Source organism: Pongo pygmaeus, chromosome 1, assembly GCF_028885625.2.
Source record: "Pongo pygmaeus isolate AG05252 chromosome 1, NHGRI_mPonPyg2-v2.0_pri, whole genome shotgun sequence".
Classification (NCBI taxonomy): Eukaryota; Metazoa; Chordata; class Mammalia; order Primates; family Hominidae; genus Pongo; species Pongo pygmaeus.
Window position 1 is genome coordinate 41528790 of NC_072373.2, and position 27953 is coordinate 41556742.

The 27953-nt window shown below is 45.9% G+C and overlaps 1 protein-coding gene across 2 annotated transcripts; it reads left to right on the forward strand.

The window, feature by feature from the left end:
• The first annotated feature begins 1607 nt into the window (after positions 1-1607).
• On the forward strand, positions 1608-26590 carry CD34 (CD34 molecule). Of its 2 annotated transcripts, none has more exons than XM_054453666.1 (8): positions 1608-2106; positions 13105-13287; positions 13881-14134; positions 15519-15599; positions 23507-23663; positions 23915-23967; positions 24282-24446; positions 25205-26590. In XM_054453666.1, the coding sequence occupies exons 1-8, from the start codon at positions 2028-2030 to the stop codon at positions 25388-25390; spliced, it is 1158 nt and encodes a 385-aa protein (XP_054309641.1). In that variant the 5' UTR covers positions 1608-2027; the 3' UTR covers positions 25391-26590. The 2 variants fall into 2 exon arrangements, with proteins under 2 accessions (XP_054309641.1, XP_054310491.1); XM_054454516.2 differs by having other exon boundaries at positions 1766-2106; positions 25011-26590.
• Positions 26591-27953: the final 1363 nt, after the last annotated feature.

A 27953-nucleotide genomic window follows, 5' to 3' on the forward strand; every position in this document is an offset into this window, starting at 1 on the left:
ACTAGGGCTTCTGGAACCTCAGTGTGCATGAGTCATGGAGAATACTTACTCAAAGTACAGATTCTGGCCCTCACCCTTGATTCTGTGTAGACCATGCTTTGAGAAAACTCTGCGCCATAGAATCATTCTCTCTCTCTTTGCTCCCAAAGCTAGTTAAGAAGTTCAGGTACTAAAGAAAGACAAGTTATTTCCCCTGTTTCCCGTGGTCCAGCTATGGGAGACAAATGGTATTTAAAGTAACCAGAAAAAAAAATATCTGGAAATGGAAGTTAAAGAGGACCAAATTAGCTTTCATATCTAGCAGGGATTACAACCCCACATTTGTTCACAACCGCACACTGGATGCCTGAAGCAGACCCAGCAGTCCCTGGAGCTGAGGAAGTTGAGGGGAGTGGGGGGCCTGGCAGTATTAGAACTAACTCCTTTTCCCTGTTAATTGGGAGTCCCAAGGACCAATGACTGATTTTAAAATGCATGTTTGCCACTCTTTCTGTCCCCAGGCCCTTGCCATCACTATGTGATTAGTTCTGAATCATCATTTGTACTTTGAAACAGATTCATACCATTCCGTTCTATTCAATCAAATTAGCATATCAGGCCTTTGCTCTGACTATGTGATGAAAGACTTTGTTCCCTGTTTAAAGGAATGCTAGGCAACAAGAGCAGAATAAGGAGATTTTGGTTTTGTTTTTAGACCTGGATCCTTCTCCTGTGCAACCCCAACGCATAGTAGGTTTGAGATGGACTATAAAGGTAAAGCTACTTTTATAATGCTAGAGTGTCTGCAGAGAAATCAGAAAGGACCACAGAGTGCTGGTCTGGCTACTCTTTTTTCCCTTTAGGCTATGTGGTACAGACTTCTTGGAAGAAGCTGAACTGAGTATAATTTCATGATTCTGCTCTGGATATCAGAGCAGCCTCTCCCAGGTTATACCTTATCTGATCCCCCGCCTGGTGCCATCATCTGCCCAGACTGGCTTCTCCTTTCTCCCGTCTCTACGTCCCCAAGACTAGGCTGCCTATCCCGCTCAGAGTTTCTTCTATTCAGTACAACCAACACCCAGAAGAACTGGTGAGGAACAGGAAGCTCAAGGATCCATCAAGTGGTGGAGGATGGAGTCACAGAAAGTCCTTTTTCTGATGGGAGAGCAAGGTGAAATCCCTAGTGGCTTAGACCCAGGGCTGCAGAGGGGGTAACTGGGGAGAAGGCATCCAGGGAAGTCCTTTTTCTTTCGGATGATGGTGATGGGGAACTAAATGGGAAACTATGGAAGGTCACAGGAAAAGTTAACACAAGTTAGCAAAAAGTTAACACAAAAAGGTCTTGCAGGAAAAAAAAAAAAAAAAAGAAAAGAAAGAAAAAGTCTCCAAGAATGGTTTGGACAGCCAAAATGAATACTTATAGTCACGTATACCTGCTCACTCCTGACGCTTCACTCACACACAGCACAGGATCTGGTGAGGCTATCACTAAATGTGCCACATTGTGGTTAAGTTTTACCTGATTAACGAAATGCTCACAGTTCTAAACTGAGATCCTTACAGTAGATTCCTTTTGCAAGATTGTTACTGGCTTACAACTTAAAAATAAAGGAAAGTCACAAGGAAAGAAAAGTGGAGAAAAAATCGGAGGAAACTTGCCCCTGCCCTGGCCACCGGCAAGGCTGCCACAAAGGGGTTAAAAGTTAAGGGGAAGTGGAGCTTGAAGAAGTGGGATGGGGCCTCTCCAGAAAGCTGAACGAGGCATCTGGAGCCCGAACAAACCTCCACCTTTTTTGGCCTCGACGGCGGCAACCCAGCCTCCCTCCTAACGCCCTCCGCCTTTGGGACCAACCAGGGGAGCTCAAGTTAGTAGCAGCCAAGGAGAGGCGCTGCCTTGCCAAGACTAAAGAGGGAGGGGAGAAGAGAGGAAAAAAGCAAGAATCCCCCACCCCTCTCCCGGGCGGAGGGGGCGGGAAGAGCGCGTCCTGGCCAAGCCGAGTAGTGTCTTCCACTCGGTGCGTCTCTCTAGGAGCGGAGCGGGAAGGATGCTGGTCCGCAGGGGCGCGCGCGCAGGGCCCAGGATGCCGCGGGGCTGGACCGCGCTTTGCTTGCTGAGTTTGCTGCGTGAGTACCGCCCGCGCGCCGCGGCCGCTTGGCTTCGCCGCGGGGAGGGTGGAGGCTTTCTGGGATGCTGAACACCAGAGCAGAGTCACACGGAGGGAAGGGACCCCTGCCCAACCCACGCACTGCCGCCCACAGCTGCTTCCCCCCGGGGCCAGCGCCTCACCTGGGAGCTGACGGGGGTGGGAGGGGAAGGGAAGGCCATCACCCCCGCGAATGTGCGTTAGCCGAGGTGTGAATCGGTCAGCACGACTGGTTCCAATGGACTGAGATAAAGTGCTTTGGAGATGCCAGGGTCTCTTCCGGTTGCCGGTTGCCAGAGGTGCGGAGTGCGAAGTTGCAGCCAGAACCGGGAGACTGGGGAGGAGAGAAGCAGGAAAAGTTTTGTGGCTCTTGGTTGATTCAGAAAGTATAGACCCGGAGCGGATTGCTGGGAAGGGGCCGGTGTGCCCACCTTGCACAGGGACTGGGAGAGCCAGAAGTGGACATTAAGGAATTCGAGGGAAGCGAATCAGGGATGAGGCTCCAGGTCCCAGGCCAGGGGAGTTCGCAATGAACAGTCCGTGAAAAGGAAAAACAAAACCAAACAACCAACCAAACAAAAACCTTGCATTTAAGATTGGGAAGCTGAGTTTGAATTCCCACTTCAGCAACCCCACCGCAGAGGAGGTAGAAGTAGACAGAATTTGCTCTGCACCCAGCCTCGCTCGCCTTACCAAAAACTGTCACCCCTGCACAAACTCAAAACTTGCCACCTTTTGGAGTTTTCTTCTTCTGCCTCCGTTCCAAGTTCGAAAGCTAGTGGATGGGTTAGAACACTGCCCCCACTCACCTACACATATCCTTACTCTTAAGGTCTTGCTGTCACTTTGGTTTAAAAAAAAAAAAAATAGACACCCGGTAAATATTTATACTCAATTACTTTCCTTGGGGAATGACATTCTCCACCTCATCTCTTTGCACTTGAAAGGTTTGAAACTTTTGAAACTTTGTACATTGCTCTGCCTTTTGCTTACAGCACTCTAGGGCTCCCAATTCTGTACTCTCACTACATCCTAAAGGCCACCCACTGTGGCCCTGCAGAGTGACCTGGACTAGACCTCTTTGCTCCCAGTCTCCTCTGTTGTCCATCTTTGGGTCCGCCCAGCTGGGGAGAGCTGCCCCTGGGCTGGAGGAAGCTCTGAGTGAAGTTTTGGGTTGCCCTGTTTGGCAGTCCTGAACATGTGCTTTGGGGCAAGGAAAAGCTATCACTGAGGTTTCAAAATTCTAGAGTGGGTGCTAGACTAGGCCCTCATAACAGGAATGAGTAGGCCGGGCGCAGTGGCTCACGTTTGTAATCCCAGCACTTTGGGAGGCCGAGGCAGGCAGATCATGAAGTCAAGAGATCGAGACCATCCTGGCCAACATGGTGAAACCCCATCTCTACTAAAATTACAAAAATTAGCTGGGCATGGTGGCACACGCCTATAGTCCCAGCTACTCGGGAGGCTGAGGCAGGAGAATCCCTTGAACCCAGGAGGCGGAGGTTGCAGCGAGCCAAGATCCTGGCACTGCACTCCAGCCTGGGAGACAGAGCAAGACTCCGTCTCAACACAAACAAACAAACAAACAAACAAAAAACAAAAAAACGGGTGAGTTGGCCAGTGATGCAGATTCCAATCAGATGCTCCATTCTCCTTTGGCTACGCAGCTCGTGATGACCTGGTCCTCAGCCGAATGAGGGCCACCCTTTTCTTATTTCCTCAGCTGGTGAGTGTCAGTCTCGCCTTGGCCTGCCGAGGTTGGGGTTGGGGGAGCAACACAACCTCTGCAAAACTTTGGACTGATATGCTGAGAATATCCCAGCTTTGGGTGGGGAGGGATGGGGCACAAGGCCCCATTCCCAGCCTTGCCAGACTACTTGAGCCAATTGTAGTTTTATGCCCTTCCCAAGAGCTTTCTAGGGTTTTTGCTTGGATTTGTTTTGTTTTGTTAATACTAGGAGTCATTTTCAGTCCTGGGATACATTGTGGGATAAATGAGATAACTGAGTGTACCTTGAAATGTTACCATAGGGCCATTGCAGAAATATTGTTATTATTGTAAAATTTAGGGTAGAGGGGATTTCTGTGGTTTGTTTTCTCATCATTTACTCTAACAAAGAGCTTGTTTTGGGAAGTTCTTTTTTTCTGTCCCTTTGAGAAGGTGGCATGTGCATAGGCACGGCAACTAACCAGAAGTGGGCTGTCTTTGTTAGAAGTGGGGGAGATCACAGAGCAGAGTCAGGGTAGGGGGCTCAGGGGCCACCAGGCAGCACTGCCAGAGCACTGGCTGGAACAGGAAGCCTTTCAGGTAATTAGGGAACCCCTTTGTCAGGCTCAGGGTATCTATTTCCTCCAAGCTTTCCAAGGCCTGTCCCTCTCCTCACTCTAACAACACCCCCAGGCCCTCCCCGTCACATTCCTCTTCTTCCTTTGGGTCCTTCGTGCCTGCTGACCCCACACCCATATCCTGTCTAGGGCTACATGTAAGAGGGGAAAAATAAAAGGGAAAAGAATTTTATCAGCTATTTTCCAGAGGGGAGAGGACTCCACCCTTTGAATCTCTGCCATATGGCGACCGAGGAGGAGCAGCCTTGGGGACCTCTGACTAATTCAGTGGTCCCCAGTGCTCCGCACTTGTAGACCCAACCCAGCTGGCACCACCTTTGCAGATGCATGTCTACAGCAGCATTCCTGTTCAGCTGATAAAACATGCAGGGGCCTGGGGCCTCTTTTTCTTATCCCTTTGGCTCCACCTCCTGGGCCTCCTCATTCCCTTGTCCTCATCTCCTTCCTTCGCAATCTTTGTCTCAAAAAGCTCAGGGCAAGAAGTGCCAAACTGCAGCAGATAAACTCAGCTGCAGAGTCCTACAAAAACAAATGAAAATGAGGAACAAATTCCACTTCTTACCGTTGGTCTCATTGCCTGATTTCCTTTAGACCCTGAGCTGGAGGGCCTGGGGTTACTTTCAGGGCTGGATGGTTACCCAACTCCTCTCTCAGGTACTTGGGCCTCCCTCTCTCATTGACTTTGGTTGATCTAACTAAATGGCTTGCAGTGTGGAGAATTAAAAATAAGAAGGTATGGAAAAAGAACACCACACCACCCTCCAGAAGAAAATTCTCACAGTCACCAGGGCTGTGAGAATTCCGTATTTTTCTGGGCTTTGACTTCTCTAATGAGAACATTCTCTTCCCTCCTTAGCTAATAAATGAAAACATATTATCTATGACTTTTAGTCCCAGAGCTGGACGTTGTGCTAAGGAGAAAGATGCATGCATGTTGGAAAGATGGAGAGACAAACAAATAGGGATGCATACAAAGGTGTACTTCTTAGTACCTGTGCTCTTGGAGCCCGTCAGGGAATGAGTTACTTCCCTTCAGATGCAACGGAAAAGGCCTTTGGGCTTAATTGGGAAGTAGCCTTCTTCTTGATTTGGAAAAATGAAATCAAAACTGATACTTCTTAGAGAGGAGTGGCATCCCTAGGTAGCTGATTTAAGAAAATGTCTTAAGAGGTCTTTGAGTGACAAAGCCTAGAACCCCAGACAATCCTGGATGAGCTAAGATAGGCAGGAGGCTGAATTGCTGAGCATGATAAAATAAAGTGAAGCCTTGTGTTTGGGTGGGCACAAGAGACACAAGGCTGAAAGGACTCCAAAGCCCAGGAAGAGCATATAAAGGGTGGAGAGGTGCCTGGAGTCATAGCAGGACAGTGATGGGTGGAGGATGGAAAAGACCTGGAAGGAAATTTTTTTTTTTAATACATGGCTTCATTAGCACAGTAATGTCTAATATTTCAAGGTTATGCCATTGTCTCCCCTGGGCTGCCCTGTAATCTCATTCCATGCCCTCAACCCTTCAGTAAATACTGGCTACACACACTAGCCTTGTGTTAGTTGCTCTCTGGGGAGAGTAAAGTAATGAGTGCTTGGCTAACTTATGGTGAAGTGGTATACTAGTGTGGACAGGGAGCCATTGAGCCACGGAGCCACAACCCAGGAGTCTGTGGTGCTGGTAAAATGGAGGAAGAGGTGACAGGGAGAAATGTAGGTGCCCAGAGAATCTTCAGAATAATCAGGGTTCCACAGTAAGTGGATGGGGTCCAAGACATGCTATTTTATTTATTTATTTATTTAAGAAGGAGTTTCTCTCTTGTTGCTCAGGCTGGAATACAATGGTGTGATGTCAGATCACCGCAACCTCTGCCTCCCAGGTTCAAGCAATTTTCCTTCCTCAGCCTCCTAAGTAGCTGGGAGTACAGGCACGCGCCATCATGCCCAGCTAATTTTGTATTTTTAGTAGAGACGGGCTTTCTCTATGTTGGTCAGGCTGCTCTCGAACTCCCGACTTCAGGTGATCCACCCATGTCGGCCTCCCAAAATGTTGGGATTACAGGCGTGAGCCACGGTGTCTGGCCAAGACATGCTATTTGAATATAAAACAGAAATCTCGGTACACTGGGAACCCTCAGGCCACAGACCCTTGGTTCGTATATACTCACACCTCAGCTTAGCCTTTGAAGCTTAAGAAGGCATCTGCTCAGTCCTTTGTTCTAGTCTAGGATGACTCAAATTCATGATAGGCCTCAGAGTTGGACGGCCCCCTAACACAGATGCCTCCTGAGTGTTTGCAAGAAGCATGGATGGATCACTTATCTCCCAAAGTGGCTCATTTCATTCTTATAAATAGCTACATCATTTTATGATTTTTCCTTGGATTGCAGTGAAATTGGCCTTCCCATAACTTCTAGTCATTAGTTCTAATTCTATTCTTTGGACTGGCACAGATTTAATCTGGTCCTTCATGACAATACCTGAAGACGTTTCTAGTGGGCCCCACTAGATTATAAACTCCTTGAGGGATTGATTTAAATGACAATGACACTAACACCTAATGGAGGAAAGAGATCTAGCTCTCATTTTGTACTCTCCACAGCAGTGAGCGAGCTCCTTTGCACATCACTGGCACTGCAGAAAAATGAGAATGAATATACAGAATGAATATATACCTTACCCAAAATGCTTAGGACCAGAAGTGTTTCAAATTTCAGATTTTTTCAGATTTTGGAATATCTGTATAAACATAATGAGATGTCTTAGCAATGGGACCCAAGTCTAAACATGAAATTTGTGTTTCCTATATACTTTATATACATAACCTGAAGATAATTTTAGACAATATTTTTAATACACTTGTGCATGAAACAAAGTTTTGACTGTGTTTTGACTGTGACCTTTCACATGAGGTCAGGTGTGGAATTTTCCACTTGCAGCATCATGTTGGCACTCAAAAAGTTTCATATTTTGGAGTATTTTAGAATTTCTGATTTTCAGATTGGGGTGCTCAACCAGTATAAATAATATGAATCTTAAAGAAAGTTATTTATTTTTCCTCCCCAAATTCTTATTTTCCATATCAGGGGTCAGCAAACTTTTTTTATAAAGGGCCAGAGAGTAAATATTGTAGGCTTTAGGGGCCATATGTGGTTTCTGATGGATGTTCTACTTTGTCTTATCTTACGACACTTTTAGAAATATAAAAGCCGGCCATGCACGGTGGCTCATGCCTGTAATCCCAGCAGTTTGGGAGGCCGAGGCAGGCAGATCACCTGAGGTCAGGAGTTTGAGACCAGCTTGGCCAACATGGCTAAACCCCGTCTCTACTAAAAATACAAAAATTAGCCAGGCATGGTGGCACATGCCTGTAGTCCCAGCTACTTGGGAGGCTGAGGCAGGAGAATGTCTTGAACCTGGGAGGCAGTGGTTGCAGCCAGCCAAGATCGTGCCACTGCACTCCAGCCTGGGCAACAGAGTGAAACTGTCTCAAGAAAAAAAGAAAGAAAGAAATGTAAAAGCCATTCTTTACTGACTAACCATACAAACACAACCCCTGAGTCAGGTTAGGTTCACTGGCCATAGTTTGCCAATCCCCCATCTAGATGAAATAACGCTAGACCCTCAAAAATATGACTTGGTTTCTAGAACTCTCCTAATCCTGGTTATCTTCACGTGAACACTCCCCAATTTAATTAATTCCTCCTTAAAATATAATATGAGAACAAGACTGCTATGGCTAGAGGTAGCTGGTAGGAACACAGCTGCCACAGTTGTCCTCCAATCCTATTGCTTTTCCTAAACTCCAAGGATTGTGCTAAGCACCAGGAGTAAAACACATAAGAATAAGAATGGCTCCAGCACTTTAGAAATTTATATTCTTACTGAGGTGACAGTTAGACCTATCCTGAGGATGCACCATATATGATTTTGTGGCAGATGAGTCACAGAAATAAGTATCTCATGCCCTCTGAGAAGCAGAAGGAAGGGGCCTAAAACAAAAGATATCCACTATTTCTTGAACTTTTACCGGACAGGATAACTGCTTCTACTTCTTAGCTCCTTTGTTCCTCAAAACAGCTAAGACATAGGGACTACTTTTATCTCTGTTTTACAGGTGAGGTTTACAGAGTTGAAGTAACTTCCCAAACCACAGCTAAGACATGGTAAAGAAGCCTTTGAATGTGGCCTGTCTGGCTGCAGAGCCTGAGCTCTTTGTCTCTGGGCTATACTGCCTTCCTGGCGATACAGTTTGTGGCTCCCAATGGCCTACTTCCCGGCAGAGGCTGGCATGTCCCTTCATCCTAGTTCTGTAACTCTATGGACTAAGATTCCCAGGAACTCCTTCAAGATACTCCTCTTGATCCAGGTGCTAGAATATGAAAGCATGGGCAAAATGAGACTGGCAGGCTAGGAGATCAGGAAACAGCACCAGGAAAAATTAAGGAGGGCTGTGAAAAGCAAGACCAGGTATAGGAAAACTCAGTCTCTTAAAGTATGGAGATTTAGTTATTTAGGTAGCAGAGCTTTCTGGATCACTGAGGATTTGCAAACTCACTTTAAAGAACAAAAGAATCTTCAATTTACTAGTGGCAGGTAGAAATATTTTCAAAATGTATTGCACATGTCTTTGCTTTCTTAGACTACCCCCCGAAAAGGACTTTATGACTCAGATGTATCATGAGCATGTCGTGGCTATGTTGCAACTCAGTGACATCATTAATGCTTATTAAGGTATAGATATCTAACCTATTCACTCCTACCATAAATGATTCCAGAAAACTGGTGTGAGTTTTCATACTTATGTCTGCTTTTCATTTATTTCTGTTTCTTAGTTTTCAGCTGTTGCTTCTCCTTATTATTTGCTTCTAATAGGCTCTTCCTACGTTTCAACTTTAGCTAGGATATCAGATAACCAGGGTTATTAGAATTATGTGTAAAACAAGAATAATTGACTCTGAAGAAGTACCTGAAAGTTCAGTGCATGACTTTTACTACATGAATTTTGTGACATCTCCTAGAATCCTCATTTTACTAATTTCTTGAGACCTTGTCTCCTCCCTTGCTCCAAGTTCATGAATTGAGATCAACTGAGTAACTAAGGGTTAAATGGAGTCCCTAGGGAGACACAGTCAATAAGGATGGACTGAGAAGTAAACAACAGAAGAGCGCTTTTTATTCAACTTTAAATTGTACTATAATTCTTGTAGGCTTGTGAGTAGGGGTTGTTCCTCCCATCTAGAATGAAAAGGAGTGGAGGTTTCATCAATTGTCTCTTAGGATCTGACAAGCTCTCACTGACTGGTAGGCTCCTGCTACTGCCCTACAGAGTTGGGAGTCAGAAGGTCAGATAAAGAAAGGTCAATGTTTGACGGTTTAATGTCATGGATGTGTGTGGGAAGACAGGATAAAAAGAGATCTGTGGTCAGTCTTGACTCTCATAAATGTCGTTCCTCCAGGGCTCTAGAGACTGTGAACCTAAAAGATGCACTCACCCTGCTGTGCCACAGTGTTTATGCCAGGATTGGCTCCAGGCCCCTGGCTAAAGTGTCCCCTTGCTCCGCACCAGCTCAGGCATTTCCAATCACCCAATTTTGCCTTTCTGCCCTCCCACTTGTCCTGTCCCCCTGGTGTCTCAGAGGGTGCTCTGCTCACCCCGGGGTCAGAGCCCTGACTCCGAAGTTGGGGTCCCTTTCTCATTTGCAGGTGGATCCCGCTACTCATTCCACAGTGCTCAGCCTGGTGGTGGGTGGAGGGGCTGCTGCAGCTGCGAGCCCGGCCCCAGTGGGTCAGTAGCTGGCTTGGGTCCAGAGTTGCTTTGCTTTTCTGGAACAGGCACCTCTGTCCTCAGAACTAACAGCAGGTCTCACTCCACATCTGGAAAAGTTCAAAAGTGTTTGTCTGGGTGAAGGAGGCCCTTTGGGGAAGGGGATTCAAAAGCATGAAATCATCTCAGTCAGGCCCAGCTTCCTCTGGAGAGAGAAAAGGGCTGGGCCAGGGTGGACCAGATGGGGTTCCCAGGAATCAGCATGCTGGGGGTGAAGAGGGAGAGAGCAGGCAAGAAGAGGAGTCTTGGAATGGTGCCTTGAGAAGGTGATCCTTTAATTCAGTGTCTGAATACTGCCTCCTTGGATGAATTAAGATGAATCTGACCTTAAAGTCAGAGTGGTGAGAGGGTCCCATCTGAACAGGAAAGAAGCCTGGATTGGCTTCTGCATCAATTTATTTTGATCAACCCACCTCCTGTTTAAGCCAGATGGGAGCCCATCCTTTTCTCTCCAGAGATGTGGGGGATAAATTCCGATTTTTTGGCAGTTTAGACCCAGCCTAACCTCCTTGCTGCATCTACTCAAGAGTCAGCTAAACCTCAGTGTTCCATTGCTGCTTCCCTTCATGAACTATGGCCTTCCTTTTGGGCAACACCTTGGTGATTCAGGCTCTTCATCTCTAAGACAGAGATAGTGATATTCCTTCTCCCCACTGCTTACCTGACACATAACAGTAAGACACGATTGCTGCACTCACCGTTAACAGCAATCTGCTTGCAGCAGGTTGTGGAAGGAAGCAGATATGAGAGAGTGAAACCCTTGTCATCACCTTTAGGGAAACCATTCTTGGCCCCAGGCTGATGGCCGTGAAGCCAAAAGTCTAACTTCCCTCTTGATCCTTGATCCTGACAAGAGATGTCATTCTACCTTGCTGTTTACCTGGAAATCGCTGAAAAGTACAGATCTAGATCCCAATCAGGAAAATTTAGAGACAAGCTTTAGGGTGGCCTGGGACCCTCAGAGGCCCTTCCTTGAAGATGGAACTGCCTTTGTGAACTCTGGATACCAAGTTCACGCTTAACATTTACAAGGCCCAAGGCAAGAGTACAACAGAGGCCTACATACTGTATTTCTAAACATTTCAAGGTTGTAAATCAGGCCAACTAACTAATAAAATATCTTCTATCCTCTTACCTTGACAAACATATCTTCGTGACCACCTGGAAGGCCAAGTTTCAATTTGGGATGCTCAGATTCTTGGAATTCAGTGCCACAATGCGGCTTAGCAGAAAGAGATGGCTCCTGGCCCCAGCCCACTTCCCTTCATCTACTTTCTACCAATGACTCTGGCTCACATTGCAGGGCAATTGCATGTGTGCCTGGAACACCCCACCCACAGGCTTAAGCACTAAGCACTAACTCTTCTCCCTGCAAGCAGTCATCATTTGGCCACCACTGGGCCTTGGGGGTATACACCCTTGTGCTGCAGTTCCCCTTAGCAGGATGGACTGGGAGAAGCGGCCCATCATGGATGTGAGCAAAGTGCCATTTGAGCAAGAAGTGCTAGGACTTCTGGTCCCCACAGTATGACCTGGAAGAGAGGGTACATCCTGATTGGTCCTCACAGGAAGCAGGACAGGGTGTGGGCTCTTTGAGGCATACGGTTCAGTCAAGAAGCTTCTCCTTCCTGTGTCTAATGATGATACTGACTGGGAATGGTGAATAACATCTGTAATCCCAGAGCTTTGGGAGGCCAAGACAGGAGGATCACTTGAGGCCAGGAGCTTAAGGTTACAGTGAGCTATGATCTCACCACTGCATTCTAGCCTGGGTGCTGTGGTGACAGAGCAAGACCCTGTCTTAAAAAAAAAAAAAAAAAGGATGTATCCCAGGATATACGGAAGAGATGTGCAAGGACACTCATGAAGATCTTCAGAGAAAAATGAGATCCAAAACATTATACTATAATACTATAATAACTTAGCATTTGTTATCTCATTGATTATCCCAACAATCCATGTAAGGTAGCCAGAAAAGACCCTTACTTAAGAGGTAAGAGAGCTGAGATACATACATGCATTAAATTACATGGTTAGTTATTGGCAGAGCCAGAACGAAGCCTGTCTACCTTCCCACTATATTGATGAGAAACCAGACCTTGTGTTCCCTGGTTCATTAGCTGAATTCCTAGGTCAGAGCATCCTAAAAGAAGAAAAAGGAAAGGCGAATGGGTTTGAAGGCCATGAGCAAAAGGATGAGGGGAGTTTGGGAATGGGGAAGTCTGAGAAGTATAGATTTTTAAGGGGATCACATAGAGACAGTGTGAGTCTAGTGATTATTCCAAGAGTTAGTATACTGGATGGAGAGTGACCAAAAAAGAGGATACAGTGAAAAGGAAAAAGAAGCATGACCTCTTGCACACTTTAGATCTTTGCAATATTTAGGCAGGTGTAATTTTATATTTTAGTATGTAACTAAACATACTATGAACATCACCTCATATTTCCACGTTGCTACAGTTTTTATAATTTTTTTCTTTCTAATGTTTGTTTACATGATTATATAATGATTATGGTATATTAAGTGCATATATCACTTATCCTATCGGAATTCATTTAGTTGCTCATGTTTCCCTCCTATAAATAATACTGTATGAGACATTTGTATGCATATAAATCTTTCCTTCCCTGTGTCCTCAGGGCAAATCTGGTAGTGGGAAATTAATCCACTGTGCAGGAGTATGTTCTTGTTGCTGCCAACAACGGGCAGCAGGGAATGTTCTAGACGAATTCTACCTGAAGTCAGGAAATTGCATCAGGTGATATCACCAGGCTGATATCTGTAGGTTCTGATTCTTCTTCCTCGTTTCCCTATAGCCTCTGGGTTCATGACTCTTAACAACAACAGTACTGCTACCGCAGAGTTACCTACCCAGGGAACATTTTCAAATGTTTCTACAAATGTATCGTACCAAGAAACTGCAATACCTACTACCCTCGGAAGTACCAGCCTGCACCCTGTGTCTCAACATGGCAATGAGGCCACAACAAACATCACAGGTAAAAACAGCATTTGTGTCAGATCCCTGAGAGATGCTGGTGATGCTTGGGTAAAGCATTTAGGGTGTTTTCAGACCGCTACCCTCTCCACAGAGGAAATTATACAAGTCCCCAGTATTAATGACTTGAGTGTCATGCTTAGGGTGCCCTGAAGTAAGTTCTAGACAATTCTTCCTTCAGTGACAGTTTTCTCAGGCCCATGTCTTGGGAGCTGATCCTGATCAGTAATGCCTCCATACCCCTTCTCTCATGCTGAGTCCAGCTTAGTGATAAAATAAGGATCAGAAGACTCAATAGAGATCTCCGATCTCTTCTAAAGGAAAGAAGGTGGGTACAGGTCCAAACTGGGGGTCTTTGGCTTCTCTAAGGTAGACCAGCATCTATTTCAGTTTCAGGACACCTCTAATACATTCTAGATTCTAGCTCTGGTTCCAACAGCTTGAAATGAGTTTGGTCAGGGATGGGACACGAAGTAACGTTAACTCCCCAAACTCCCTTTTCTGTGGTGAAGTGCATGCCCATATCATGACCTGAGATTGTGTGTATGTATGAGCACATGCACACATGCACACCCATGTTTTGGTCTCTTCCAGAAACAACAGTCAAATTCACATCTACCTCTGTGATAACCTCAGTTTATGGAACCACAAACTCTTCTGTCCAGTCACAGACCTCTGTAATCACCACAGTGTTCACCACCCCAGCCAACGTTTCAACTCCAGAGACAACCTTGAAGCCTAGCCTGTCACCTGGAGATGTTTCAGACCTTTCAACCACTAGCACTAGCCTTGCAACATCTCCCACTGAACCCTATACATCATCTTCTCCTATCCCAAGTGTCATCAAGGTGGGTGAATTGGGCCAAAAATGGCAGATTGCCCCTCACTTCACACGTATGCAGGCAAGCTGTCTCTTTCCCTCCACCCCTCTCCTCATCCCTGCCAGTGGGATTTGGGTCATGTGGGAATCAGCATGGAAATACACAGTTTAAATATTGCTGGGAGAAGTAGAAAGAGGAGGAAACGGGTAGAGTTAGGTGGTAAGGCCCATCCAAGCTTTGGGTATTGCATTTTAGGGTGTAGAGAGTAAACAGGATTCTCAGAGATCCATCCAATCCTCTGATTCTTTCTAGTACCTATCGGTGGGGCTTTGACCAGGACACCATTTCCCTTTGGGAATATTTGGCAACTATTGCTCATTTGCTGGGGCTGCTTCTCCCAAAATGGTTAGGACAAATAACGTTTCCTCTACGTGAGAGGGTTTGGTGGTTGTGCCAGGCACAGAGAGGCAGTAAAGGGGGGCATTGGCAATGGCAGGAACTGGGCAGACCAGGGATGGTGAGCTCAGCCTGGCCTTCTCAGCCTTAGGGCCTGTGACTGTCAACAGCTTTCAGCATGCAGGACAGAAAATATGAGGGCCTCAGTTATGAGATATGCCCGAGGGATCTTTCTGCTTTCTGTTTTTAAAGGAGCCAGGGCCAGGCGTGGTGGCTCATGCCTGTAATCCCAACACTTTGGGAGCCTGGGGTGGGTGGATCACTTGAGGTCAGGAGTTCAAGACCAGCTCAGGCAACATGGTGAAACCCCGCCTCTACCAAAACATACAAAAATCAGCTGGGTGTGGTCATGCACCTGTAGTTCCAGCTACCCAGGAGGCTGAGGCAAGAGAATCACTTGAACCAGGGAGGTGGAGGTTGCAGTGAGCCGAGATCATGCCACTGAACTCTAACCTGGGCAAGACTCCGTCTCAAAAAAAAAAAAAAAAAAAAAAAAAAGAGCCAAAATGGGAATTTGGAGAGTCCTGGAGGCCAGGAGAAAAACCAGGTACCCTAGCATCTGCTGGTCCACCCCATTATCCCTGTTTGCCTATATGGCCTTCCTGCAAGTTTGTGACTGACTGGAGAGAAAACAGCCCAAATGGGAAAAGATCCTGCCCTCTCCCATTCCTGCACAATCCAAGCCAGTGTTTACCAAGATTGCAAATAGCTGCTTGCCAGTAAGCCCAGGCTAGTAACAAAAGTTTTGTCATCTGATGAGGATAGACGTGAAATAGACAAGAGTATGACTATTAGAAATCTCTAGTCCCCTGACAAATTTTAAATGTCCTTTTCCTTAAAACCTCCTAAGAGAGCACCTCACAGAAAGCAAACTGGAAAAAGTTGGGAAAGAAATGAGGAGCAAAGATGCTGGCTTATTTATTTTGTTTTTGTTATTGTTTTTGTTTTAATACAGACAGAAATCAAATGTTCAGGCATCAAAGAAGTGAAATTGACTCAGGGCATCTGCCTGGAGCAAAATGAGACCTCCAGCTGTGTAAGTCAACCCCCCACCCAACCTCTTCCTCCCGCCCCTGTCCCTTTCCTCTATCCCTTCTGAACACCCTTAAGCCTTCTTGGATTGCACTGGATTTGAGTAGGGGTCCGGGGAGTTTAGCTTGGTCAGCCTGCCTTTAATACCGAGCTTTCTGTTTAGGGAGTAAGAGGCCCCATCTGGTGGGCAAAAAAGGCAAAAACAATTTTAATTATTAATAAATTTTGTTATTTTTCCATCCTCTCTAGTACTTTTTTCCCCTCCTTTATAGTACTTTTTAAATTTTCCCCTCCTCTGTAGTACTGTTAAATCTGAGAGAGTCAGATTTAAGTTGCTTTTTGGTTAAGAAAGTCCTTCTCACTCACCAGATATAAACTAGTCACCTAAAATGTCAGTTCATTTATTATTTCATTTATTATTAAATATTTACATGTAACTCTTTAATCCATATAGAATTTATTTTGCTGTAATGTTATATTTTCCATGTAACCATTTTTCCTAACATTATTTGTTGAATGACCCCCTCTTCTGTTGCATGGGATGTATCCTTTAGCTTATATTAAGTTTTTATATGTCTTAGGGCATACTCTTCAGACATATTTTATTTGTTCCGTTTGTCTGTACTTTTGCCTATTTTAAATTTTCAAAATTATTGTATGTTTTTACTACAGTATTTTTAATATCCAGTCAGGCAGATCTTTTTTTATTACACTGTAAAAAATGTAAATTATTTTTTTCTTTTTGAAAAAAATGCAAAAAAAATGCTTTAAAATTTGAATTGTAATTGCTCTAAAATTTCTTCATTTTTTTCTGGTTTTCTTTTGCATCTCTCAGCATCTTGTTTCTTTAGCTTTATTTTTTCTCTAGATTTGATGGATGTCATAGGCCTATTTGTCACATAGACCTCCCACTATATATTCAAATTGATTGTCGCTGATAGGTTAAAAAGTTAATAGAGTTTTGAATAATTATTTTGGGTTTGGCCAGTTTCTTGAATTTGCCTATTGATTCTAGGAGCTTTTTAGTTGATTCCTTTCAATTTTAAGGTAAGCTATCTTGTTATCTACTACAATCTATTGTTTTTCTCCTCCTGTTTAGTAGTTATGCCTCTTGTTTCAGTTTCATGTCTTACTGCATTGGAAAGAATGTACAGGGAATTGTGTTATTTTAAATGATTCTGGCAGACCTTGCTTTGTTTCAGTAAATCTAATTTCCTAACAGTAACATGGCTCTGGAGGAAGGATGAGGTGAAGGAAAGAGTGGTATTTACTTACAGAAGAAAACATTTTCTTACGAGTTTGGGATCCATTTAAGGGAATCACACATGTGATGTGCTGGCATGCATAGATTGGAAAGATCGCAGTCTGTAGAGGGCTTAAATTACTTATTTTTTCCATTCTAACTCGGTAGTTTTACTACAATCATCAGTTGGGTCTCTCTGACTTACAAATTTGTAAAAATTATACCTGAGATAATTTAACTTAGGACATCTAAAAACAATAGAAATAGTGAAGACATGAGTTTGCATAGTGGAATAACTAAATGCAGTCTGCAAAATAGTTAACTTAAACATGAACATACAATGTACAAGTAACATGCAGCGTGTTTCTGATGCTGATTTTCAACTCAACTCATTAGAAAAAAAAATTGTCAAGTTCTTTGCTAATTGTAGCCAAGGAAAATGACGATCTTTCCCCCTGCAACCCCATCAACTTGGTGGAGCATACATTTTGCTGTGTATCACACAGGTATGTGCCAGAATGCTAATTCTTTGTGCCTGGAATTTAGAGTTAACTGCAGAGTCTTTGCCTTTCTGTTGCTCTTCAAAGTTCACATGTAACTTGGGTCACTGTAGGAGAAAAGTGCCAGAAACTTACTGCTCTTTTAGAAATAATTCCTCTTAACTCTGCTGTGGTCTTTGTGTCTGGCCTACTTCATGCCACGGCTGAGAAGGTCTCTGCATGTTTCTTTAAGATTGAGGTAGTATCTGTGAGTGGGGATGTGAAAAGAGAGCAGCTCCCCTCCAGTTCCTATGCTAAAGAAGACTTCCATCCACACTGCCCCTTCATGAAGCAACTCTGCAGCAGCTCATATGAGTGCTTTTGTTCCCCTGGTCTCTCCACCAGTGTTGATCCCCTTTCCTCCTGAGGGCTCCTCATCCTCAGCCCCCATGCGGCAAAGCCTCCTCCTACTCCCCAAGGTAATTTATCCTCAGCCTGCTATCCTGTTCCAAAATGTTTAGCCACAGCTCCCGATTGTGTCCAAGATGCCCTTTCCTTGGTCCCTACTCCCTGCTTGTCTGATAAACAATCTGTTCCAAAAGCTGCGAATGCTGCAGGGCCTCCTGATTTTCCTTAGGTTGGATTTGTACTTTCGGTGTCAGAGGGCCTTAAGGTATTGGTTCTAATGTTGGGAGCCTCAGGCCCTACCTAATATCCTGGTGAACAGCAGGAAGGATTTGGTTTCCCCGAGCATCACATCCTTGATGTATGTTGGTATGCTCCTGCATCTAATATATGCCCATAACAGGAATGTGTGTGCATGAGTCTAGCTATCCAGACACTCATTCTGCACTGACCCATAGTGAGTACCAATATGTTAGCTCACCCTATGTGGATTCTGTAGGCATGTCTTCTGTATGTGCATTCTGTAGACATGTCTATCCCAATCACTCTTTTTTTTGCTCCCCAGCCATCACCTCTAGGCAGCCAGGGGAAGGGAAGGTGATACCACTCTCATCTCAAACACCTTTTACCATATTTCAGCACCCTCATTAGTAGGATGTATCTTCCTAAGTCTAACTTTCATTCTTTTGGCAGCAGTGTCAGCTTAATTTAGTTTTTGTGGTTGTGGTTCCCCAAATAGTTTCCAAAATGTAAGATTACTTTATACTTTTATGCTACACCTATTTGTCCAGAGGAACCCACCAAAATATTTTTAATTGTGGTAAAATATACATAACATAAGTCATCACCTTAACCACTTTTAAGGGTACCATTGAGTAGTAGTAAGTACGTTCACATTATTGTACAACCAGTCTCTAGAACTCTCTGCATCTTCCATAACTGAAACTGTGTACCCATGAAACAACTCCCTGCTCTCCCCAGACCCTGGCAACTTTCTGTTCCTATGACTTTGGCTACTCTAGGTACCTCATATGAGTAGAGTTGTAGTGTTTGTCTTGTTATGTGACTGGTCGATTTCACTCAGCATAATGTCTTTAAGGTCCAACCATGTTGTAGCACGTGTCAGAATTTCCTTCCTTTTTAAGGATAAATAATATTCCATTGTATGTATAAACCTCATTTTGTTTCTCCATTCATCTGTTGATGGACACTTGGGCTTTTTCCCCTTTAGGCTAATGTGAATAATACTGCTTTTAACATAAGTGTACAAATATCTCCTTGACAACCCGATTTGAGTCCTTTTGGGGATATATCCAAAAGTGAAATGGCTGGACCACATGGGAATTCTATTTTTGAATTTTTGAGGAACCACTAGACCATTTTACATTCCCACCAGTAGTGTACAAGGGTTCCAATTTCTTCTCATCCTCATCAACACGTGTTATTTTCTGGGTTTTTAAAATAGCAGTCGTCCTAATGGATATGAGGTGGTATCTCATGGTGGTTTTGATTTGCATTTCCCTGATGATTAGTGATGCTGAGCCTCTTTCATGTGTTTATTGGCCATTTGTATATCTTCTTTGGGGAAAAGTCTAGTCAAGTCCTTTGTCCGCCAATTTGTTCTTTAGAAATACCTATCTTTAGTACCACATCTGTTTATATGCAGAGTTTGTAATTACTCAGCTAGCTCACTTTACTCTTATTCACATTGACTTCATCTGAGGCAGGCTGCCTCCAGGCTGCACTAAAGGTCAGTTTCCATGCGGAAAACATAAGTTACAGATGAAGGATTTATGAAGACGGTGTGTCTACTGGAAAAAGCCTGCAATCTGGAAACGATCTCACTTCTCGTCCTTCATTAGCTGCCCCCACTTGTTAGGTGACTTGAAACAGGTCCCTTCATTATTCCATTTTCCATGTGAAAATAGGGTTTTCACCTGCATTGTCAAACTCACACCAAAATAGATAAAATTATATTAAAAGGGGTTGGGGGAGATGATTGATCCTAGAATCTCAGCATTCTAGGTCTTAATATCTTAAATATCTTAAAGGTCATTAGAAAAATACCTGTCCCTCCCTCACCCCCATCTCCATCCCCATTCCAATGCTTGATGTTAAGAGTCTTTGCAAAGTTTGAGAATGCTACTCTAGAAAGGTTAGATGGGTTTATTGTGTTTGCAAAGAAACATGTGTGAGCTGATGTAGTTAGGAGCTTGTAAATCTGATTCTCATGAACAAAATGGTGAGGCTGTGTCTTCCTCCTGCCCACTCTCCCGTGATGTTTGCCCACAGCCTCTCTTGGGGGAGGATGTTTATTCCAAGTGTCCGGAGAAGCATTGTGCTTTGTTCAGGATCCACCTGCTCCTCTTGGGGCCCAAACACAATTCACTGATGCAGTTGGATTCCAGAGTGGGAGGCTGGCCGCTATTATTCCCTTGAATCTAGTCCAAGAAACTGTGCAAGGGGTGGAGGGGCCCTGTGTGGAGGCCAACTGGTTGGGATGTTAAGTTGAACAACAATTCCCTGAGTTATTTTGTTTGGTGCTATGGTTCGTGCAGTCTTGGTTGTAAATGCTATAATGTACACTGCCCCCAACACACACTTAGGAGTCTTACAATCTAATCACAGAAAAATGACAATCTAGTCACAGAAAAATGACAATAACAATGCACAGAATATGATCATCTATGTAGACTCTAGATGACATGGTATATAAGGTGTTACTATTATTAATAATGATAGTAGCAGCTGCCATTTATCTAGTCCCTGCTAGATTCTCAACACCACATTGGACACTTTTTTTTTTTTTTGAGACAGAGTCTTGCTCTGTTGCCCAGGCTGGAGTGCAGAGTGTAGTGTTGTGATCTCAGTTCACTGCAACCTCTGTCTCCTGGGTTCAAGCAATTCTCGTGCCTCAGCCTCCCGAGTAGCTGGGATTACAGATGCCCACCACCATGCCCAGCTAATTTTTGCATTTTTTAGAAGAGACAAAGTTTCACCATGTTGGCCAGGCTGGGCTCGAACCCCTGGCCTCATCTGATTTGTCCATCTCGGCCTCCCAAAGTGCTGGGATTACAGGCATGAGCCACCACACCCGACTGGACACTTTCATACAATATCTCTTTAGTCACCACAACAACCCAGTGTACAGCTGAGGAACATGACACTCAGACTAGTTGCATGACTTGCAAAGAATCCAGTAAAGAGCAGAGCAAGGATTGATGCCCAGTCTGGTTGAAGGCAGGACCAGCTTCATTGAGGAGGTAGAAACTGAGTTGAGTCTTGAAGGATAGTGAATACCAGGGAGAAGGTAGTGTTCTTCATTCTCCTTGAAATGAGGGTTGTGGAACAATGCATGCTTTCCCCATCCTGGGCTTCCTGGAGGTGGGGCCTCGGTTCCAAATGCTCTTCCCCACTGGCTTCCTCTGCTCACCCTCCAGCCATTCTTCAAGGCCTATAGTGACATGTGTCTGCTAACCTTAACCAGATGTGTCCTCACCCTCCTTAGTATGTCCATAGCACTTTGGTTGTACCTTTCTTATGGTGCTTATCATGGCGGTAGCTCTGACCTCTGAAGTCTCTTCACACCTCCATTTCTTCATCTACAAAATTAGTAGAATAACTCTACCAATCTCGTAGGTCGTGTGAGACCTAAATGAGTTAATATATGGAAAGCACTCAGAACTGTGCCTGGATATCATAGGCATCTGTTACTTTATTTTTTATTTCTTTATTTTTGAGCCAGGGTCTCTGTCACCCAGGGTGGAGTACAGTGGACTCAACCTCTCAGGGTGGAGAGACCCTCCCACTTCAGCCCCCCAAGTAGCTGGTACTGTAAATGCATGCCACCACACCTGGTTTAATTTCTAAATTTTTTATAGAGATAGGGTTTCCCTGTGTTTTCCAGGCTGGTCTCGAATTCCTGGGCTGAAGTAATCCTCCCACCTCAGCCTCCCAAAGAGCTTGGATGACAGGCATGAGTCACCACGCCTGGTTGCATCCATTATTTTAATTGCCGTACATGCAAACTGAATGCTTTGACCAGGTGGAATTCATAGATACCTCCAAATCCCCACCCCCCACACATGACACATGAATACAACACACACATACATGATACATGCACAGAGGCTTTCATGCAGTGTCCTATATTCAGGGCTTGATAAATTGTCAAGGTGTGGCTTCTTGCACTCAGCAGGTGGAGGAAGGTGCCATTTGGTTTGGCTAGTTTACAACCTACAGGAGCCCTGTCCCTCTGCCTCTCTCGGGAAGCAGACCTATTTCAACTGGAGATACTTCAGAAGCCCAGAGTCATCCAGGCAAGAAACCCCCTCCTCCTCATCCAGACTCTCGGTGCTGGGGAGCGGGGGTGCTCAAGGGGAAGCCATGTAAGGCTCCCCTGAGAGAACTGGGTTTAGAGAGGTGGAGACTGTTGATTGGTTCAGTGTGGCATTCAGACTACTTAGTTCAAATGCTGTTCAGAAAAACAGATTTTTCCAGAGGCAGATCGTCTATCCAAGGACTTACTGGGAGACCTGCCGAATTGCTCCTTTTCCTGAGGAATGAAGCAGCAGTGGCCTGAGAACTCATTTCTCTGTAGCCTTGTTTCCTGGGGGTTTTTTGAGGCTCCAGTTTGGGCTCGTGTCTCTGTGACCTGGAGTTTGGCTAACCACACTCTCCTGGCCTCATCCAAGCCCAGTTGTTTTCCCTCAGCTGCTTCAAATTCCAGCTGGGTCCTGAGGCCAATCTTGACCTTGCTTTGTGTAGGAGCAAAGGAGCCTGGGTTTTCCTGCCTTGGGTCACAGCAGTGGGAAAATACCCAGGCTCCATTCCAACTGGGAGGACCCTGTGGCCTTGTTGCAAGCAGCGGCCCTGCCCGCAAACAGGAAGCTTTCTCCTCCACAGAGACCCAGTTCTGATGATGGTCACACACCCCAGCAGTTTTCCCCTAACAGGAAAGTTGTCAGGGCTGTTCAGGCATTTCCTTCTCTGCCATCTGCCATCCGGATTGAAGAGAAAGTCTTAGTTTCAATTCCTTTCCTGTTCAGGGGAGGAGGACACTCTGATTGGAGGCTGCTGGAATAAATTCTGACTCACTATTGAAGAATTATCAGTTTTTCTTCTGAGTCCGAGTTCCTGGGCTTGATGGCCCGGTCAGCAACCTGAAGAAAAATCTATGAACTTCATTAAAACTGGGTTCCATGCTTTTAATGGAAAAGCGGGGATGGAAGACGAGACAAAAATGCCATTTCAGTTTGAGCAATGCACTTTATGAGACTCCTTTGGGTAGAAAGAGGGAGAAGGCCACTGAGGTTTCCACTGAGTGTATACTATAGATTTGTTCTCCACTCCTCACCTCCCTTGGCTTTTCTTCCATCATTGGGGACTGCTGTAATCTTGAAACAGAATATTTTCTCTTAGTTATTATTGCATTATTAATATTTTCTGTTGTTGGTCATTTCTTTTGAGTTTAATTTGCATATGTGTACATGGGCAATGCTTCAATGAGACAATTTTTTTAAGTTTGTTCTCTAACATCTTAGATACTAGAAGATATGGATTTTGGTCCTGGGAGATTATTTAGGTTTTTTTCTTATTGTGTTGTTGCACATATACAGTTAGCAGTTTGTTTTTTTTTCTGTTGGACTTTTAGAAACAAGGATCCTTCTTGTGGACGGGGTAAGAGTGTGACTGTAATCAGAATTATTGCCTGAGACTCTGGGTGCAGTTTAGGGTAGAGCAGTAATTTCATCTCTTGCTCTCCATGTTTCTCTGTCTTCCCAGGCGGAGTTTAAGAAGGACAGGGGAGAGGGCCTGGCCCAAGTGCTGTGTGGGGAGGAGCAGGCTGATGCTGATGCTGGGGCCCAGGTATGCTCCCTGCTCCTTGCCCAGTCTGAGGTGAGGCCTCAGTGTCTACTGCTGGTCTTGGCCAACAGAACAGGTAAGGTGCACCTCTGTCTGGGGGAACAGGGAGGGAGTAGGGCTGAGGTTAGAGAATCCTGGGTGGAGATGGGGAATCTCAGATCCAGAGAGACCACAGGTGCTGGAGAGAAGGACTTGGCTGGCTTTAGGAGAGGTCCCCCCGAGATGGACCACCCTGGCCATCAGAGCATCTTCTAGAACAGCATGGGAGGGTGGAGCAGGATAAGCTGGTTTCTCTTTAGATTTAGCAACCCTTGTTTCTAATTCTAGAAATTTCCAGCAAACTCCAACTTATGAAAAAGCACCAATCTGACCTGAGAAAGGTAAGTCCTCTGAGATGATGGGTCTGAGAGGGAATGCCAGGGCAGGGGGGCTCCCTGGAGTAAGGGGGGAAGTCATTATCTTCCCCAGTTCTACCTACTATCCTTCTCTGAGTCTTCTCCTTTCTAGTCTTGAACAAAAAATGATGGGGTATGACTGAATTAAGAGATGTGAGTCTCAAATCTCATTTCAAAAATTCCTGAGGTCAATGCCCTCAAGCATCTGTTCACTGTTGAGTCACACACAGGGGGCTGGAGCGGTCTGGGCTCCATTTTTGGCAAGTGACAGGCTGTATCTTCTTTGTCTTCTTTTCAAGCTGGGGATCCTAGGTTTCACTGAGCAAGATGTTGCAAGCCACCAGAGCTATTCCCAAAAGACCCTGATTGCGCTGGTCACCTCGGGAACCCTGCTGGCTGTCTTGGGCATCACTGGCTATTTCCTGATGAATCGCCGCAGCTGGAGCCCTGCAGGAGAAAGGCTGGTCAGTTCTGGGGGCCAGGGCAAAGGAAATGAGGAAGATAGTGGGTTTCTGGGGAGTTCAGTGGATGTCATGGAGCAGGAGGAGAAATACCAGAAAAAGCCCTTCTGTGAGCTTACATAAAGATATGCATGTGTGCACACACAGTAATCAGTGGAAGATTCAAAATATTATGTAGCAAACTGGGGAGGGGACAGTAATGGTGCCAGCCCACCTACTCGGTGTGGTAGCAGATGATTCATGTCATCTATTCACTATGTTTTCTGGGATAGTTCAGCTTGGGGCCACCAGAACAGGCTGTTAAATCAGCCACACTGTATTTGCAACCATGTTAAATGCCCAGTGGGGTGCCCCCTTGCTCAAAAAGAGGCATACAGAAGGAGAATCTCCTTTTGCCATTCTGGATGAGGGAGGACAAGGCTGAGGTCTGAATCTTGGCCTCTGGCCTGTCCCCTACCCTGGGGAGGTCATCCCACCCTTCTTGGGACTGCCTGTTTTCCTGTGGGAGCTGGCTGCCGAGCTGCAGTGGCATGGTGTGGTGCCTCTCCTATGTCCTTTCTCCTCTAGGAGCTGGAACCCTGACCACTCTTCAGGAAGAAAGGAGTCTGCACATGCAGCTGCACCCTCCCTCCTATCCTCCCTCCCACCTCCTCCTCCCCCTCCTCCCACCCCGCCCCCACTTCCTGTTTGGGCCCCTCCCCCATCCAGTGTCTCACAGCCCTGCTTACCAGATAATGCTACTTTATTTATACACTGTCTAGGGCGAAGACCCTTATTACACGGAGAACGGTGGAGGCCAGGGCTATAGCTCAGGACCTGGGACCTCCCCTGAGGCTCAGGGAAAGGCCAGTGTGAACCGAGGGGCTCAGGAAAACGGGACCGGCCAGGCCACCTCCAGAAACGGCCATTCAGCAAGACAACACGTGGTGGCTGATACCGAATTGTGACTCGGCTAGGTGGGGCAAGGCTGGGCAGTGTCCGAGAGAGCACCCCTCTCTGCATCTGACCACGTGCTGCCTCCATGCTGGAGGTGACATCTCTTACGACCAACCCTTCCCCACTGCACACACCTCAGAGGCTGTTCTTGGGGCCCTACACCTTGAGGACGGGCAGGTAAACTCCTGTCCTTTACACATTCGGCTCCCTGGAGCCAAACTCTGGTCTTCTTTGGGTAAATGTGTGATGGGGGAAAGCCAAGGTCTGGAGAAGCTCCCAGGAACAATCGATGGCCTTGCAGCACTCACACAGGACCCCCTTCCCCTACCCCCTCCTCTCTGCCTCAATACAGGAACCCCCAGGGGAAAGATGAGCTTTTCTAGGCTACAATTTTCTCCCAGGAAGCTTTGATTTTTACTGTTTCTTCCCTGTATTTTCTTCCTCTACTTTGAGGAAACCAAAGTAACCCTTTGCACCTGCTCTCTTGTAATGATATAGCCAGAAAAACGTGTTGCCTTGAACCACTTCCCTTATCGCTCCTCCAAGACACTGTGGACTTGGTCACCAGCTCCTCCCTTGTTCTCTAAGTTCCACTGAGCTCCATGTGCCCGCTCTACCATTTGCAGAGTCCTGCACAGTTTTCTGGCTGGAGCCTAGAACAGGCCTCCCAAGTTTTAGGACAAACAGCTCAGTTCTAGTCTCTCTGGGGCCACACAGAATCTCTTTTTGGGCTCCTTTTTCTCCCTCTGGATCAAAGTAGACAGGATCATGGGACCAGGTCTTGGAGCTGAGCCTCTCACCTGTACTATTCTGAAAAATCCTCTTCCTCTGAGGCTGGGTCCTAGCCTTATCCTCTGATCTCCATGGCTTCCTCCTCCCTCCTGCTGACTCCTGGGTTGAGCTGTGGCCTCAGTCCCCCAGCAGATGCTTTTCTGTCTCTGCCTCCCTCACCCTGAGCCCCTTCATTGCTCTGCACCCCCATGTGGTCATAGCCCAGATCAGCTCCTAACCCTTATCACCAGCTGCCTCTTCTGTGGGTGACCCAGGTCCTTGTTTGCTGTTGATTTCTTTCCAAAGGGGTTGAGCAGGGAACCTGGTTTCAATGACGGTTGGAAATAGAAATTTCCAGAGAAGAGAGGATTGGGTAGATATTTTTTCTGAATACAAAGTGATGTGTTTAAATACTGCAATTAAAGTGATACTGAAACACATCTGTTATGTGACTCTGTCTTAGCTGGGTGTGTCTGAATGCAAGAGTGACACCCTCCATTAGACCTAGCTAGACTGTGCAGTGATGTGGTGGGGAGGACTAGCCAGGGAAGAGGTTGGAGCACCTCAGCAGACACAGGCACCAGCCAGGATGCTAAGGACCTTTAGCCAAGTCTGCCAACTATTTTCCTCCGTGGGGAGAGGAAACATCCATTTCCAGTGGTAGAAAGGCAGACCCAAATGTACCAGTGAGCTTCCAAATGGAGGGTGGTATGTTGGGGTCTTAGGAGCTGTACCCTTCATGAACACCCTTTTGAGAAGAAGAACATGCTGATCACTGCTGCAAAATATGCAAAACAAAGGGAAGGGGCAATGTCCTGTGCACCCTTTATTATCAGGCCACCCCCCTCCCCAGCCCCCCAGGTCAGAGCAGACACAGTGAAGGACTATGTGGGGACTGTTGTTCTAGAGACCTGGCAGCCAACTCAGGGAGGGGGCTGGTTTCCACCCTCAAGATTAAGACAGCAGCCTAATTAAAAAAAAAAAAAAATCTGTAAGCATGTACCTCCCCCCAGCTTCCAAAACAACCCCCACCCCACCCCTACCAGGCCATAGGAAGTTGGGGAGGGAGTGCTGAGGAGCTCCAGGAAACACTCCCAAGTGTGTCGACAGTGGCAGAGGCAGTTGGGGCCAAACAAAGGTTGATTCTTCCATTCTTATCTCCATAAAGCCAGACCTTTCCCTTCAGCACTCCTCCACCCCCATCTCCTTCTTGCTTTTCTCCAACTCCTCTAACCATAGGTTCCTCCCTAGGACGCAGGGGAGGCGAAATGATGAGGTTCAGAGTCTTCCCTCAAAGGCGATTGCTGCCTTGAGGGTTGGAGCAAAGGACGATGAGCAAAAGACGATGGTAATCAGTAGGGAAGTCCAGCCGGCTTGCATCTAGTTGCACATCTTGCCTTGAGAGTGATCCAGTGAGGGTCTGTCCCAGCTAGGACATCAGGTAGGAGGGGTGGGTTCGGGGTTCAGATTCCTAGGAAACATGGGAGGAGAGGAAAAGGCAACTTGGATCCACCTCCAGCCTCAGGCCTAGCAACCTGCAATGCATCTCATCCTGAGTTTGCTGGAATGTGTATGTAGGCTTTGGGAGGAAGGGGTGTGTGTGTATTGCGGGGTGGGGTGGAGCAGCTGGTTCCCTCTGACGGCTGGACAGCTTGCCCTGAAGAATTTGCCTGCTTTCTGGAAAAATCCAACTTTCCCACCCTGGGCCTGAGCATCCTGGTACAGCAATGGCGCCACCTGCTGGCCATATTGAGGTCCTACTGCTCAGCCTCAGCTCAGTCGCCTCCATGTTGGGCTTCTCTC

What these genes read in the sequence shown, in the direction of transcription:
- CD34 (XM_054453666.1), top strand. Translation starts at nt 2,028, where the DNA reads ATGCTGGTCCGCAGGGGCGCGCGCGCAGGGCCCAGGATGCCGCGGGGC. An exon ending in GGTCTTGGCCAACAGAACAG is followed by an intron (nt 23,664 to 23,914) that starts GTAAGGTGCACC and finishes TTCTAATTCTAG; the next exon opens with AAATTTCCAGCAAACTCCAA. An exon ending in GCCCTGCAGGAGAAAGGCTG is followed by an intron (nt 24,447 to 25,204) that starts GTCAGTTCTGGG and finishes TACACTGTCTAG; the next exon opens with GGCGAAGACCCTTATTACAC.